This window comes from Protobothrops mucrosquamatus, unplaced genomic scaffold (genome assembly GCF_001527695.2).
Source record: "Protobothrops mucrosquamatus isolate PMUCROS unplaced genomic scaffold, P.Mucros_1.0 scaffold970, whole genome shotgun sequence".
NCBI lineage: Eukaryota > Metazoa > Chordata > Lepidosauria > Squamata > Viperidae > Protobothrops > Protobothrops mucrosquamatus.
Window position 1 is genome coordinate 263750 of NW_015387213.1, and position 16549 is coordinate 280298.

A 16549-nucleotide genomic window follows, 5' to 3' on the forward strand; every position below is an offset into this window, starting at 1 on the left:
GGCATCTGAAATCTAAGAGAAGTTAGGGTTAATGTTCATGGCCATATTTAATACAGAGATCTGGTATTCCTCTGGTTATGATCCACAACATCCTTAAAGGTGCTGAAGCTGGCTGAACTTTCTGGATTTTAGGAATGGCTGCTTGGTTCCAGGCAGAGAACACAGGATATGTGGGAAGTTGTTTGCTGCCTTTTCTCCTAATGGCTGGATTGACTGAAGCTGGAATTTATGGCAGTTGTCCCTCTCAAGGCACTTCATTCTTACATTGCTGCTTGCTTTTCTCAGCGGGACATCATCCGTACAAACTCTGTATGGACAAAAGCAAGGATGTCAGCGCATTAGGAGAGAAGAAAGAATGTATCATTTTTTAAACATTGCTTAAAAGTAGGAATGGCTAGTTAGCTATAGATCTTCACTTTCTAATATTCCACCTCATTTTCCCAATACTACAGTATTTCATCACACTCTAGTTTGACCAAGAAACAGATGTATAATGCATCAATGGACACCCTCCCATGAAAGAAAGAATGAAAGAAATATAAATGCATTGCAAAGAGGCAACAGAGTTTTTATAGGAGCAAAATCTGATTTTGCCATTCTTCACTGAATAAAAAAATCTTCACTGAGTAAAGATTTAGAGCCAAGCATTGAGTTCAAATGTTTATCTTCTCCAGTTAAAATATGCCTGCCAATAGGAAAAGATAAAATGCTCTACAGTAGTTGAGTTTAAAAGAATGCATTGCTAGGCTTATAATATATAGGCATTCTGGTTAGAATTTGCTATTTTGAAATAAAACAAAAATCTTAGCTTTCAAACTGTCCCTTTTTGACTTTATTGTCTATTAAACAGAAATTGGTAGAGATAAATACAGTACCTCAAACCCTAGTATATATTTTCTTCTGCCAGCCTGTTCAATATATTCCTTCCCAAAACCAAAAACAAGTTCCAAATAGTCTCTCAGCTTCAGTTCAGACATCCTACTCCACTTGTAAAATACTAATTTTCATTCCCAAAGAACTTTCCCTGTCATACCTTCAAAGTCCACCAGACCATCCCCGTTCAAATCAACATCCTGCAGGATCTCATCCATATCTTGGTAGTTCAGCTGTTGCCCTAGGAGCTTATGCATTGCTTCCCATAGTTCAGCTATGCTGATCTGCCCATCACCATTTGTATCAAACTGGAAGGAGGAAACACACACAAACACCTTATTTCACTGTTCATTTAGCTGTCTCTCATACTTCTCCAGTCTCATTTGAACCCAGTATTGTATTCTGTTCTTAGCTGACTAATAAACAATGGCAATTGGTCTAGCAGTTAAGACACTGGGCCAGAAAGCTGGGAATCATGAGTTCAAGTCCCACCTTAGCCATCAAAGCCAGCCGGGTAATTTTGGACCAGTCACTCTCTCAGTCCAATCTACCTCATAGAGTTGTTGTTGTGGGGAAAATAGGAGGAGGAAGATGTGTTGGATATGTCAGCCACCTTGCGTTATTTGTAAAAATAATAAAGGCAGGATATAAATAAGTTAGTAAATAAGGAAAAAAAATAGTGGATTAACACAAGACAAGACAAAATATCCTGCCCATCCAAAATGGGCTTGCATAAGGCAGATATTTCAAGCAGCTGCACATAATTACATTACAATGTATACTCGTGAAGTTTGCAAAGTCAAAACGAAAATCATGCCTGAAAAAGCATTCATTGCATCTATGGTAGCTGCTGCAGTTAAAAAGTATTACTTAAGAAGGATTCAGAGAATTTGGAATAGGCTCAGAATAGGGCCATGAGGATGATTAGAGATTAGAAACTAAATCTATAAAAAGAGATTGAAAGAACTGTGAATGTTACTCTTGAGAACAAACACTGATAACACAATTTAAATTCCTAAAATACGTTAATGTGCACAAAAAGGTCAAAACCTGTTTTTTTCTCTCATTCCAGAATCATAGACCTGGAAGAATGCATTTAAATTACAGGAAGGGAAACCCTACTCAGTTTGTTAACAAGAAGAGCAGATTGTGGAATCATTCCGTGAGAGGGTGAATTTCTCTGTGTTGGATATATTCAGGCAAAAGCTTGATAGCTACAGTATATGTGAGATAAAACATTTTTTAGGTTTCTGCATGTTGCAGGAGGATGGTTCCTAATGGCCTGAAAATAACTACTTTGTAATTCTGCTTTCCCAGTTTAAAATGGTACCAAAGTCTCCAGTTACTACACTAGATAAATTTCCCTGCCTGCAGATTCGTGATTTATTTTAGATGAAACCCCAAATATAGAGCATCCTTAGAGTTCAGCATTTCATTATTTTCTATACCTAGATGATTCCAGTAAAACAGAGGAGGATTCTTCTTAATTTCACAAGTACTTCATTAGTTTCTCTATCTGTTTTCTCCAATGCCTTGTTGGTCTTACTAAGAATTATTTTGATACATAAAGAATATGCCCTTACGTCAGCTTTATCAAAGGAAGGGGGCAAAGTCTGAAGGTGGGGCCTTAGCGTGACCTAGAAGACTGTCAAAAACAAACAGCACTTAAAGTATGGAGGATATACTTCTACCTTATTTCTTAGTCAAGGAAGAAAAATGGAAGAAAATCAATACCCCTGAATTTTCCTCAGAGTTCTGCAGAGAAAAACCTGGTGGGTTGAAGGTTTCTTATGCAACAACAATACTTCAAAAAGTTAAAATATAATGGTAAAGTTATTTCTTGCCTAAATATCACATTAGAATCTATGCATATCAAGAGTAAGAGAGTTACTCAAAGATACTTTGCATAGTAAGAAAGAACTTAATTAAAACAGTGAAGATTTGCTTCTTTTACAAGTTGGCCTTAGAGTTATTTTTTAAAAATAGTGTACAGCTTTAAAATAATCTCATCTATCCTAAAGGAACAACAAGGTATTTCTTTTTTACTTCTGCTCATGGAACCTCTGTGTTTATGTAAAGCTGGAAGAAAATCTGAGTAACGGGGGCCTCTGTTTTCAGGAATGAGAATAACCCTCCAAGTCCTTGGTGTCATTTGGCACATCTAGCAATGACTAAATCATCCACTCTTCACTCTGATACTGAACCTAACATGAAAAACTTGGGATATAATTTCTGATGTCAGTTTCTTACCTTGTGGCTTGATTCTTATTTATTTTTTAGACTGATGAAACATTGATCATCTTAAAGGCACACATGCCAATTGTTTAAATCTTTTGATGATTGTTGTAAAGATACTGCCTAACTTAAAATTGTGAATATCGACTATAAGGGTAAAAAAACCAACAAAGCAGCAAACAATTTAATCAAAATTAAACATCCACAATATATAGTTATCCAGCACTCCTTGCTCACCGTATGTGATCATGCAATTTGTCACATATGACTTAATTTGAATTCCTGGCCTTTCCCACTCTATGATTGTGTGATTTGCTTATTTATGGCTTAGTGTGTTTACTCAACTCATCCACAATTGTTTTGTAAGCCACAGTTTATGACTGAAACAGGGCAAATGTGGTTTATTCAGTATTAACATATTCAACCATAATGTACTGTGGGAAGATAGCCAGCATGCATGTAATACTACCAGCTCTGATCCTTATAACTGTAACTGTATAACTATAGCTCACCTCTCGGAAAGCATCCCGCAGCTCTTTAACCCCGATCATGTCTGCTGTCTCTGCCAACAGCTTAGGGCCCATCAGTTCTACAAAGTCATCAAAATCCACTTTTCCTCCAGCTGTAGGCATACAAAGGCATTTTCAGAAGAAGCAGGGCAACACAAAGTTAAATATTTTATATTGTGAGCCAAGGCCATCTCACACTGGAGAAACTGAATTTCACCTGTCTAACCACCATGTCCCCCAACAGAATTCCCTCTTATGTGGATTCTGTATATTTATTAAAAAATACATATACAGGAGTAAAATGACTGTTACCAATATAAATAATCAGAATTTGAACCCTTTTAGAAAGTCTACACAGTCAGTAGTTTTTCCTTAGCACAACCATTTGTACGTTCAGGGTATCTTTAATGTGAGGCTTCTGTCCTCATTTGAAAACAGTTTTGGCCCCTGCCATCCCATTCCATTGTCTATGTTCAATAATCTGAGCCAGTATTTTCAGCTCAGCTGCAACAGCAACATGGGTAGTATAAATGTTTCCAGTGCTTTGAAGCAATCTGTTTGTGCATGGTTCTTTTCTTCATTGATGGGAATTCTTGCCTCACCCCTCCTCTTGAATTCAAGGCAAACCTCTGTTTAAAATGTATCCTCTAAGGAACTTTTGTTTCAAGGCAGTCACTGGGGGAAAAAAAGGGGGGGGAGAAAAACCTAAATAGACCCCTGGAGCTTTGTACTCTGCTTGTCCCTGCAGAAAAGATGTGAAAAATCATTATTCTTCATTTCACATCTGCTTGCTTTGCCTGGGTTACAGGACTCCTGGGAACACTCACAATGGCCTTGAAAAAGTCAAAACAGCATGGATCGATCTTGGCTGAGTTCACCCATTTCAGCACACCAACCAACCACCATCATTAGAGCTACTGGCTTTGTTTGCTACAAAATGGCTAACATGCTGCCCTTGCAGCATCACTTCACAATCTTTTCAGCAAAATCCAGGGGCAAAGATTTAAGATTTGAGGTTCTATTCATTTGTTTAATTTATATGCTATCTTTCATCTAGCTGCTCACAGTTCTGTACATATTATGCCCATCTGTCATTTTTCTCCATCCTCAAAGTCCTTTGAGGTAGATTGGGCTGAGAGACAGTGATTGGCTCAAGATCACCTTATGAGTTTCTTGACTAAGGATGATCTTGAAAATGGGTCTCTCCAGTGCCAGGCCAGCATTTTAATTGCTAGACCACACTGCCTCTCAGTTTTGTGCAGTTCTTGTTTTCTCTCCATTAATACCTCCATTAATACCTGTCAGCCTGAGATATTCCTAATCAAGGTAGCAGATAATTTCAAGGATCCTATTCATAACAAGGTGGATGAAGGATTGGGAGGGATCAAGAGAAGAATGTCAGTTTTAACGTTTGTGAGGTGAAAACACTTCAAGAATGAAAGGCAGTCAAAGGGTATTGCTGATTATAATTCCAGCACTCAAAGATAAAGAGACCGGGAGAAAAAGCTCAGAATCCATATTAAATGTAACTGGAAGACATTTCTCAATGTGACATCCATTACTGTACAATATTCCTTAGGCATTAGGTTGACTTATAGGAGAAGGTACATACTAATTTGTTGAGATAATTCTATGAGTTCCATTTCAGTAGGCATGTAGCCCATGGTTCGCATACATTCTCCCAAGTCCTTATAACTGATGTAGCCATCACGATCTTTGTCAAACTCCCGAAAAGCCTCCTTGAGCTCTGAAAGGAGAAAAGTTGCTATAACAAACTATAGTTAATAGGCAGGTGAACCCCTATCCCCACATTCTGACCCACAGTTGCAGCCTGCCTGCCAGTCCTTATACCAGATGACAAGATGCAATCTTTCTCTTCATATAATTGTATAGTTCTTTCAGAGAGGAATCCTTTTAATTTGAAATATGTATTTTCAATAACTCTGTATTTTTATCTTCTTGCCAATGTAATGGGCCGTGAGAAACCTTGGGAGACAGGAGGAAGAATCACAGCCTTGGCAAAAGACTGATAAGAGAGAACTAAATCCAAAAGAAAGACAGGGGTGGAGAAAGCATCTCAGAAGGGACTCTCCCTAGTTCTCTGGTAATTAAAGGTGTGTGTGTGGGGGGGGGGGCAAGTGCCTTCAGACTTGCAAGGTTTTGCTATATGGTAATCTTACAATAAAGGTAGTATTGGTACTCATGGTCTTGGTTTCATAAGTGGACCAGCTTGAAGAGCTAACAGCCACTGAATATCTTACCAGTGATTATTTAAAACTGGAAAGCGATCTTCTCTTTCCCATTTTAATAACATTTTATTCTAGACAAGTCTTGTGAGATTCATGAATCTCACAAAGGGGTGGTATTGATTTCCCTAGTGACACAGCTCAAGGAGGTAGAGCAAAGGGATTTATACCTTTATATATATAGATTTTCCTTTTAGTATCTAATTAAGAACATGGTCTTTGGGGGTCCTATCTTTCTCACATACCACATAAAATTCCTCTGAAAAATATCTGATAGTACCATGTTTCCCCGAAAATAAGACCCAACGGGAAAATAAGTCCTAGCATGATTTTTCAGGATGCTCTTAATATAAGCTCCACCCCAAAAATAAACCCCAGTTAAGATTGTCAGCCAGACGCATTTAGTACCGTATTTCCCTGAATATAAGCCCTAACTGGAAAATAAGCCCTAATGCATTTTTTGGAACAAAAAAAATAATATAAGACCCGGTCATTATCAGGGAAACATGGTAGCACTAACTACCAAGCCACCATACCCAGACAGAAGAGTGTGTAGACAAAAGAGATTCAAAAATAAGAGGTTAATACTTCCAGTCTTTTATCCTATGTGTTCAGCTCTGTCGATATAGAATCCCAATAGCACTTTATTTAAACATATATGGGGCAGCAATCCAAAATTGTTACAGCCAGGCACACTGGCTGAGGAATTCTGGGAGTTAAAGTCGACAAGGCATAAAAGGGCCAAGTTTGAAGACCCCTGCCTTATTTCATAGCTAAACTCAAACAGTTACGTCATAGCAAAGAGGAAGTCTACAGGAAAGAAGATAGAATGCTGTACAATTAGGCCAGGAATGTATTAACAAGGGAGATCAGCAAAAAGAAGCTACTCTGAGAAGCTGAGGAATTAGCTCTCAACAAATGAACTAGCAAACATGTGGAAAACCCTTAAAATTATCACTGGTTACAGATAACCTCCTTCCCATGCTGAAGGGAATTGACAACTGGCAGATGCCCTGAATGTGTTTTACTGTAGGTTTGAGAAGAAACCACCATCAACTATTGCCACCCTCTCCATGTTAAATACAACAGCCAAGTCTCCTACAACTGACTCCATCTCTCTGGGGTCCCCACCTCTGGTGATCACAGAAAAAGATCTATGAGGTTTATTTCACAGACTAAAGCCTGAAAAAGCACTAGGCCCAGACAAAGTAACTCTTTCTTGCTTGAAAATTTGTGCTGACCAATTGCCCCCATCTTCACCCATATCTTTAATAAATCTCTAGAGATGTGTTATGTTCCTTCTTGCTTCAAACGTTCTACTATAACCCCAATGCCTTAAAAAACCCTCCATCAAGGAGCTGAGCGACTACAGACTGATTGCTCTGACATCCGTAGTTATGAAAACCTTTGAAAGGCTAGTGCTGGCCCACCTGAAAACCATCACAGATCCACTGTTAGATCCATGGCAATTTGCCTACCAAGCAAATAGATTGGCAGATGATGCTGTTAATATAGCACTACGCTACATCTTACAACATATTGAATCTCCAAGGACCCATGCAAGGGTCCTTTTTGTAGACTAGGGGTGTCAAATTGCTGGCCCGTGGGCCGGATGCGTCATGGCGAAACTGCATCCACCTCATTGCAGGCAATGGAAAAAATGTCACGATACGTGGTGACATGTCACGTGACGTTGCGAGTTTGACACCCCTGTTGTAGACTTTAGCTCAGCATTCAACACCATTATACTCAGCTAGCTGTGCCTGACCACACTTGTAAGTAGATCATAAGCTTTCTAACAGATAGGAAGCAGCAGGTGAAGCTAGGCAAAATCACATCAGATACCTGTACAATTAGCACAGGTGCCCCCCAGGGCTGTGTGCTCTCTCCATTATTCCTTTTTCTCTATAGCAACAACTGAATTTCAAAAGATTGGTCTTATTCAAAACGAAGATGAATCTGCATACAGACGGGAAGTTGAACAACTGGCCTACCACCTCTTACAATACTAGACAACACAGTATTAACAGTAGAGACCTTCAAGTTTCTAGGTTCTATAATATCTCAGGACTTAAAATGGACACCTAACATCAAAAACGTCATCAAAAAAGCACAACAAAGAATGTTCTTCCTGCACCAACTCAGAAAGCTCAGACTGGCCAAGGAGCTACTGATACAGTTCTACACAGAAATTATTGAGTTTGTCATTTGTACTTCTATAACTGTCTGGTTTGGCACTGCAACCAAACAAGACAGACACAGACTTCAACAGATGGTTAGAACTGCAGAAAAAACAATTGCTATCAGCCTGCCTTCCATTGAGGACCTGTACAACGCACGAGTCAGAAAGCAGGCTGTGAAAATATCTCCAGACCCCTCACATCCTGGATATAAACTGTTTCAACTTCTTCCCTCAAGATGACGCTATAGGGCATTGCACAGCAAAACAACCAAACCCAAAGACAGTTTTTTTCTCCCATGCTATCCCTCTATTAAACAACTCATTCCCACAACACTGTCTATGCCCTGGGATGTCAAATCACCCAATAGGGCTGTATTTCTTATTATCCTTGTCATCTGTCCTATACCTATTTCCTTAGATTCTTATTACTATAACTTGTTGTATCTCATGATTTATGTTGATTGCTTTTTTAGTATCCTATTATGATTTATATTGGTTGCTTTAGTATCCTATGACTATCACTGAGTGTTGTATCTATAATCTATGATGATTATATTTTATGATTATCACCTGTTGCTTGTATGTACTGTACACTGAGAGCTTATGCACCAGAGACAAATTTCTTATGTGTGTCCAATCACACCTGGCCAATAAAGAATTCTATCTATCTATCTATCTATCTATCTATCTATCTATCTATCTATCTATCTATCTATCTATCTATCTATCTATCTATCTATCTATCTATCTATCTATCTATCTATCTATCTATCTATCTATCTATCTAATGAAGATTTACACTTTAGGTCTTATGAGACCCCTTTAGACAGCAATGTGTATTACTTCAGCTGTGAAGCACACAGTGAACATTTCTAGCCAAAACCATAATCTTTCCAAGCTTTGCAATGGCTCTTAATTCTTGATATGTTAGAGCAAAAGCTAAACAAGATTGAAGCTGGGAGACAGTCCTCACACCAGAGGGAAAAAGAACCTTTTAATTAAGAATTAAAATGATCATTAATTCATTATCATGAATTAATTAAAGGGTAACGCCACCTCCACTACAGAAATAAAATTACAGCACATAAATAATAATAAAATAAAATATGGATACAATTGGATAATTTACAATGTGGTTTTTGCACTCCGCATTTACTGAGGGATATTTATTATTTATATAATTTGTGCCATTGATTTAGTCTGCCTGCCAGACTAAAAGTAATCTCAACAAAACAAGCTCATGAGCCCAGGCAAAATGGTAAAATGATAAAACCATGCAAAATTAGAACTACGAAACTGTTTACAGCAAAAATGACAAAAATGCACTACCATACGGAATGATGGTGCCTATAATGGCACCACATCCTTCTAACACCAGAGCAGTGAGAGAAGAAGGATGAAGGAGGCCTGGCACTATTTAGTAACCTTTTTTTTTTTTTTTTGCACTTCAGATTGAGTTTTGCAACAACAGTTGAGGGCTGTTCTGAGACTCCTTTGGAAGTGAGAGGTGCATTGAGAAGAAGATGAAAATACCTTAAATGACACCATGGAATGAATTCAGTCTAAGATTAAAAATTGTTTTCTTTCAGAGCAGGGGAGCTTATCAAAACAAAAAGGGGAACATCATATAATGACTAGTGTCAAGCCCTATGCTGTCCTCAGCGGCCAACTTATCACCTGTTTCTGGACATGTCTTTGAAGAACTTTCTCAGCTCCCTGCAGGGCCCTCGATTTCAGATCAGAGTACAGACTAGCCAAGTTTGAAAAGACCTTAACAAAAATAATGAGAAAGTATATTTCATTTTACCTTCAATTTCTTCCGTTCGCAGCTTTCGGTCCTAAGGAGAGAACAAGAGTAGAGGCCAATGAACAGACAAAACAGAAAGAGTTTGCCAACTGACGCTTATTTGAATGGCTTTTATGTCAGATTCCCCCATCCATTTGGAACCTTCAGTTGGGCAAAACAGTGCATCATAAGTCAAGAAGTTTTGAATTAAGGTACCTCAAATGGGCTAATTTAAAGAATGCATCCAGAATCCAGGATCTGTTATTCTGATGTAAGTGAAATTTCAAGGATCTTTCACCAGTTGTATTAGCAAAGTTGTGGCCACTGCAGCATCGCCGCCGTTTGCTACAGCCATTGTGATTGTTATTTCCAACTGCACTTTTCAAAAACCCATAGGATGCATGGGTGCAAGGAAAAATGAGAGGGACATACCCTTTGCATCCAATTGGCTGGCAGCAAGGGCCGACAGGGGATTGGTGATTGGTTGCTTTGGAATCAAGGCTGAAATTTAAAATCTCTTAGTGGGTGGTGAGGGAAGAATGAGAAGCGATTCAGATGCCTGAGTAGGGTTGGATGGGGAGGGTCAATGTAGAGGGAGGGCCCCTTGGGGATACACCAGGTGCAATTTTCAACGCAGTTGTTTCCAACAGCAACAACCCAGCATAGTGGCAGGTAATATGTGGGTCAGCCAAGGAGAAGGAGAAGATTTTTTTCCGGTGCTTTGCTGGGAATTCTGAGGGGAGAAGAAAGAATGCCAGTCTATATTATACATGGGAAGAAGGATAACCCAATGTCATGGGTTCTAGTTGTCAGGTTCCGAAAGAAATAACTTTTCAGAGAACTTTTAGGCATAATTACCTTAAAGAATCCTTTAATGAGTTACATAATCCGGCACGAACGAAGTAAAGCCAAAAACTGAAACAGGGGGGGTAGGATCGAGAGCGCTGTTCGTGTTGAGGGAGGGAGGAAAGTGTCAGTAGTTAGTATACGAGGTTAATTTGTCTCCTGTGAATCTTCTTCTGTTATTACAAACTGCTACTGCTTTGACCTTGGCTGTGCTATGCTAAGATAATGTAGTTATTCACAGGCATTCCTCCCCCCTCATCTGGCCCGCAATGCCTGCTTTTGCTCTTGAGGCAATATGTAGACTAAATAGATATGTTTGCTTCTTCACTTATGTCAAGCAATAACATCCAATGTTAGCAGACTTGACACTAGCTCCTTTTTAAAATGGGTGTTTTGTGGACGCTGACATTGAGCAAGTAAAGTTTGGAAATACGTTAAAAGGGTTCACCTAGCTGGAGGATAGTTCAAAAGCTGTTATTAAAAGATCGATCTACTCATTGTGGGGTCTCAAAATAAGAGATTGTCTTTGCCATGAATTACCAAGTAGCCTCAAGAGCTTTGCTTTCCCTCACAGTCTTAGCATCTAACCCCACTAATTTTACTTTCCTCTTTTATGGCGTGGTGTAAATAATACTGATTTATCTTTTGAGGTTATTGTAAGGCATGCAATAACATAAGGTGCATAAAACAGCTGCATATCAATATATTCTTATTCATTATTAATGAATCGTTTTTGTTTCCTAGCTTTTGACATAAGGGCAATGAAGTCACTGAAGGACACTTTATATGTGCATGGGTTTATAATTTGTATGCAGAAAAGATGCTAAGTGGGATTTTCGAGGGAGCAGAAAACTCTGAAGATGAGCTAATTCATAATCGAGCAGTGGTGGACTACCCAGAGGATAAGTGAGGGGAATCATTCCAGTCACTGTGGAAAATGGAGATAGGTGGCAGCTACAGTAGAAGCAGAGTACGTACGATCAATGTGATGGCGATGCTCTGGCGCAAGAAGATGCAGGCTGGCCCCACCAAACCATGCAGCATTGAGTAATTCTGCCAAGATGGATACCGTGTGCTATCAGCTATTTCATCCAGCTTGCTGTTAGAAGAGGTCAGGGAGTCAAGAGCTTCTGAGGGTTGCTTATTCTCCTTCACAATAGCCTGCAATTAGGTATGTTTGATTAAAGGCCCTAACCTATCACACCCGAAGGCTTAAAGTTCCTAACTCTTGGGAAATTCTAGCAAAGGTAAAAATGTAATGGAGAGGAAAGAATAGACAGGAAGGAAAAAGGAAAAGCATACAAAAGAAAAACAAAGAATGACAGAGAAATGTTATCAGCTGAGAAATACTTAACATCCATCAATTCAGGGGTCTTCAAACTTGGCCCTTTTATGACTTGTGGGCTTCAACTCCTAGAATTCCTCGGTCAGGAACGCTGGCTGAGGAATTCTGGGAGTTGAAGTCTACAAGTCATAAAAGGGCCAAGTTTGAAGACCCCTGCATCAATTGATGTCAGCCAGCTGATGGTACAGTATATTTCAGCCTGCATAACCCTGCAGTGAATCCTTAATGGGAGTCAAAAGCACTGTTTGTAACACCAGCCAAAGCAGGGGCCATGCTGAAATACAAGCAGGCGTATTTTGCTAATACCATCATCAATACTCATGGCACCTACTCAATGCATACACATGATTTTAGGCAGACATAGAATAGATATTCCATTCTTTCCAAAATGGGATACATACACCAGTGCCTCAAGCGCAGAAATATAGATCCTAACAATAACACATTTAGACCACCACAGTAGGTGTGCTCATTTTTCCTAATAATCCCTCTGCTTTTTGTCCTACATATTGTCCCTACAGATTTAGACTTGTGGTTTTAAGAGGAGGGCAAATGGATCTTTAACAAGGTTCTCAGCAAACTATGTTTTTTTTCCTAACCAGATATCGTGTGTGAGTGTTGCATTCAAACATCTATAATTTCTATCCAGCAATGGATATAAAAGTTAAATAGAAGTAAAACTGATTTTTAAACTATGTAGTAAAATATTCCTTAAAAGTCATTAAAACAGGGTGGCGTAAAGGAATGCCCTAACTCTGAGTAAATATTCTTTGCCACATAAGCACACAACTTTCAATTCTTCAGAGTCCCCACCAAATCATCAATTTTAATTTGACAAAAAGAGGATTATGAAATCATACAGAGTGCTTACTTATGTAATTCTTTACTGAAGCAACATAGGCTGAGATAAAAACTGGGTTGACCTGTTCTTGTGAATTTGGTTACAGAGATCATCTCCCTCATGCTTTCAAGTGGGGTTTTTTTTTGTTTATCTTTGGTTGAATGTCTTCTTTTTATAAAAAAAAATTGCAAAAGTTACAGAGTGCTTTGACGATTACATAAACATGACTCTTGACAACAGGCAGAAACATAAGCCTATAGATGATGTTACCTCACATGGTAATGAACCGTCTGTAGGAAAAGAACCAAGAGAATCTCAAGAATCCAAAAATTCAACCCTGAGCTACAGTACATAGATTCTCTACTATTAGAGCTAAATATTTTTTTTAACATACATGTTTTGTTTCCCTCACTGAACAATTCACAACATTCTCTCCCTTCCATTCTGTCTTCAGTGTCACCCTTTCCTTTATTTGATAGTCTCTAAGCAGTGTACAGAAGTGGCATGCAAATACTGGAATACAGGTTTGCTTGTCTTCCATGCTTCTCACCTAGTCATCAAGAAGGGAGATGACTGACCTTGAGCAAACTGCAAGAATGTGGGAGTGAGCATAAACAATGGGACCAAATTCCAAGAACCAACATTTTCTGGTCCTGGGTTACAACTTTTTCGTTCCCTCCATTCACTGGATGTGAGAAATAGATCTGGCTGCTAAACTCAGGATTAAAACAGGGAGAAAGGAAAGGGCCCTTTTCAGCCTCCTGAATTATTCTTCTGTGAAACATTCCAACAATTTGGAGCATTTGTACCTAGAGCTAAAGGATCCGGGGGTGACGCCTCAAAGCTCGTAAGTCTGAGACAGGGCAAAGCAAAGAGTTTTTCCACAAGCACTCACCAAATGGGGACATTTTGCCATATTTTCTAAAAAGAAAATTCAGGTCTAAAATCGGGACATTGATGGACAAACATAGCAAAACAAGGAAAGTAGACAAACGTGCTGAAACAGCCACATGCAAGGAGACAGAAATAAAAAATGGGAAAGCAACAGGATGAAGAGGGGGCCCCCCACCCCTCCATCTTTTTCTCCCTACCTTGGAGAGATGCTTGCCTAGGGTTTTGGTGCAGTTGCCCATGGCTTCTAAGGCCCCCCCATCCCCACAGAGCATTGGAATTGGGCTGGAGGCAGCTGGCGCGATGGCAGTGGGTTTTTTATAGTAACAAGTGATTCTCTTCTAGGAGGTTTAGTCTCTTTGAGGATTTTCAGGGTTTTTATTGTTGAATATATCTAGAATATTAAGGGAAAGTAAATGGAGGGGGAAAGGCGTAGAGTAGTACCATAATCCTCAGGATTATGCAAAACTCTATAATAGATGGTGCTGAAGCAGAGGATGGAGGGCAAACAGGCATCTCTTCCTCTGAGCACTGCAGTATATCAGAAAGGAAAACATTATCCATGGTCTGTTCCTCTTTCCTGCTTCCAAAAACTCCATTTCAGAGGCCTGCAAATGGAGAGTCCCTGGCTCATAAACTGACCTTCCTTTCTCTTAGAGTATATGTGGACATAATCTCCTCTGTGACAATTAACTACTGTATATTTTGAAATCTTTGCACCAAGGATGGGCTGCTTCCATTGAGTATTGATGCTATAGCCTTACCAGCATCATTGGACGTACAAGGTAGCGCATACATTATCAAGACTGTCAGTCAAATGTATCAACTGGCCACAAGATCTGAATGAGCTAACAGAATCCACTGTAATTTAGACACTCAAGGCCATTTTCACTAGAGCTGAACAATGATTCTTAACATCTGTTATAAATAACACTAATTCTGGACAGAAATTGGGAGAGAGGCAATGCAAATGGAAAAAACAATCTCTTGTCTAAACAATTCCCTAGTGAGAAATAAAACTACAATCATAGCATTTATGAAAATTGATACAAGTCAAGGGCTTATACAAAAAGCACATTTGGGTCATACAATCTGATCACAAGAGCGAGTGAGTCACAAAAGTATGCAAATAAATTCAGGCTTGTTTGTATAAGTATTTAAGGACTTTCTAACACAAAATGGTCTTCCCCTACTTGTTGAAAATCGTAATATAACACAGGGGAAAGGCCCAAGTTTAGGTTAGAAAAATAAGAAAGCTTTAAGAGTTAAAATGTTATGCCAGAGCAATCACATTCATTGACTCACTCCATCTGTTCAGAGACAATTTGCAGAATTATACAATGATCAAATAACTATAACAAATAAAGTAACGGAGTCTGCCCATCTTGCTGACCTCTCCTCTCTTCTCCTCTCTCTTTTCCCAGCATTATAACCTTCTCAAAAGAGCAAACATAATATATCTAAAATATGATAATTTCAGGCAGATCAGTTGTGTCTCAAGTGAGAACTCTGGGTTGATTTGTTCAATAATCCATTTGTTTACTTTCTTGACTATTTATATAGTTTTCTCAGTAAACGTCTCCAACCACAACATTTAAAAGCATCAGTTCTCTTTCTGTCTTGCTTCTTCAAAGTCTAGCTTTCATTTCCACAGAGTGTCACAGGGAAAGCCATTTCCTGCTCAGTTCTAATCATTGCAGGTACTGTATAGACCAGGGATAGGCAACCTTGGTTCTTTTATGACTCGTGGACTTCAATTCCCAGAATTCCTGAGCCAGCATGGCTCAGCATGAAAACCTCTCCCTTTCCCCTCAGCATGGCTGTCTCAGGAATTCTGGGAGTTGAAGTCCACGAGTCATAAAAGAGCCAAGGTTGCCTACCCCTGGTATAGACACATCCTGGAATCTGAATGTGTTTTTTTTCTTCATAAAATAGGATTCATTGCTACTTTACCAAGACTAGTCTGAAGCTGTCAGCCTTCCTAGGTTGATGAGACAGGAAGCATGACCAGATGAACTAAGTCTAGTTTATTGTAAGGTTACATTAACTGAATCTCGCAAGTCTGAAAGTACAGATCTCCAACCATCTCTTTTATAAACTGAGAAGTTAGGAAGGTTCCTTACTGAGTCTCTTCACATTATGCAATTTTGGGCTACGCCTCCTCTTATCTGATCACTCCCTGGGCAGTATCTCTTCCCCAATCTCCCAAGGTCATTTCCTCATACCATTACAGGGGCATATTTCTTGATTGTTGGGTCCTTTACTGTTGATTCAGTAGATCTTAGATTATTCACCAAAAAGTAGTATTTCAGATGTGTTGGTGCCCATTGTATTTGTATAGCCAAAGAATGAGTAAAGTATGTGCTTCTTGGAGATGTCATAAAAATAACATTTCATTAAAACATGTTTTATAATGTCCTAAAGTTTGGTGAAGAAGTAATTACATACATTAACTTGATTTTGAGACAAAGGGAAACAGATCAATCAGGAATTCGATGTGCAATCATTTTATTCAGATCTTAGATGAATTTGTTCAAGTTTGGGTATGTCTTTTTCTAGAGATGACATGGTTTTCAGGAAGCATAGGACCCTAGAGAGCATTGGACCGAGTCGTGCCTTTGCGGCCTCTGACCCGACGTAGATCTCGATTGGCTCCCTGGTTTACCGGGGAGCTGAGAGAGATGAAACGTCGGAAAAGATGCCTAGAGAGATGTTGGAGGGCCAGCCGAACCGAACCTGACCGAACACGGGTTAGGATACATGTTAGATCCTACCTAGTGGCGATGAGGGTGGCT

General features: G+C 39.2%; 1 protein-coding gene across 1 annotated transcript; it reads right to left on the minus strand.

The window, feature by feature from the left end:
* Window positions 1–281: 281 nt before the first annotated feature.
* On the minus strand, window positions 282–13996 carry LOC107290807 (calcium-binding protein 1-like). The gene is made up of 7 exons (XM_015819730.1): window positions 13955–13996; window positions 9853–9883; window positions 5230–5364; window positions 3847–3867; window positions 3621–3718; window positions 1034–1181; window positions 282–307 (listed from the first exon to the last, which is right to left on the minus strand). Exons 1-7 carry the CDS (start codon window positions 13994–13996, stop codon window positions 282–284), a joined length of 501 nt encoding a protein of 166 aa, XP_015675216.1.
* Window positions 13997–16549: the final 2553 nt, after the last annotated feature.

Bases quoted from the DNA above. Each gene is read 5' to 3' on its own strand.
- LOC107290807 (XM_015819730.1), bottom strand. From the start codon at position 13,996: ATGGGCAACTGCACCAAAACCCTAGGCAAGCATCTCTCCAAG. The intron at 9,884-13,954 runs GTAGGGAGAAAA...TTCTCTCCTTAG, and splicing joins TAGGCAAGCATCTCTCCAAG to GACCGAAAGCTGCGAACGGA. The intron at 3,868-5,229 runs GTATGTACCTTC...TCCACATAAGAG, and splicing joins AGAATTATCTCAACAAATTA to GGAATTCTGTTGGGGGACAT.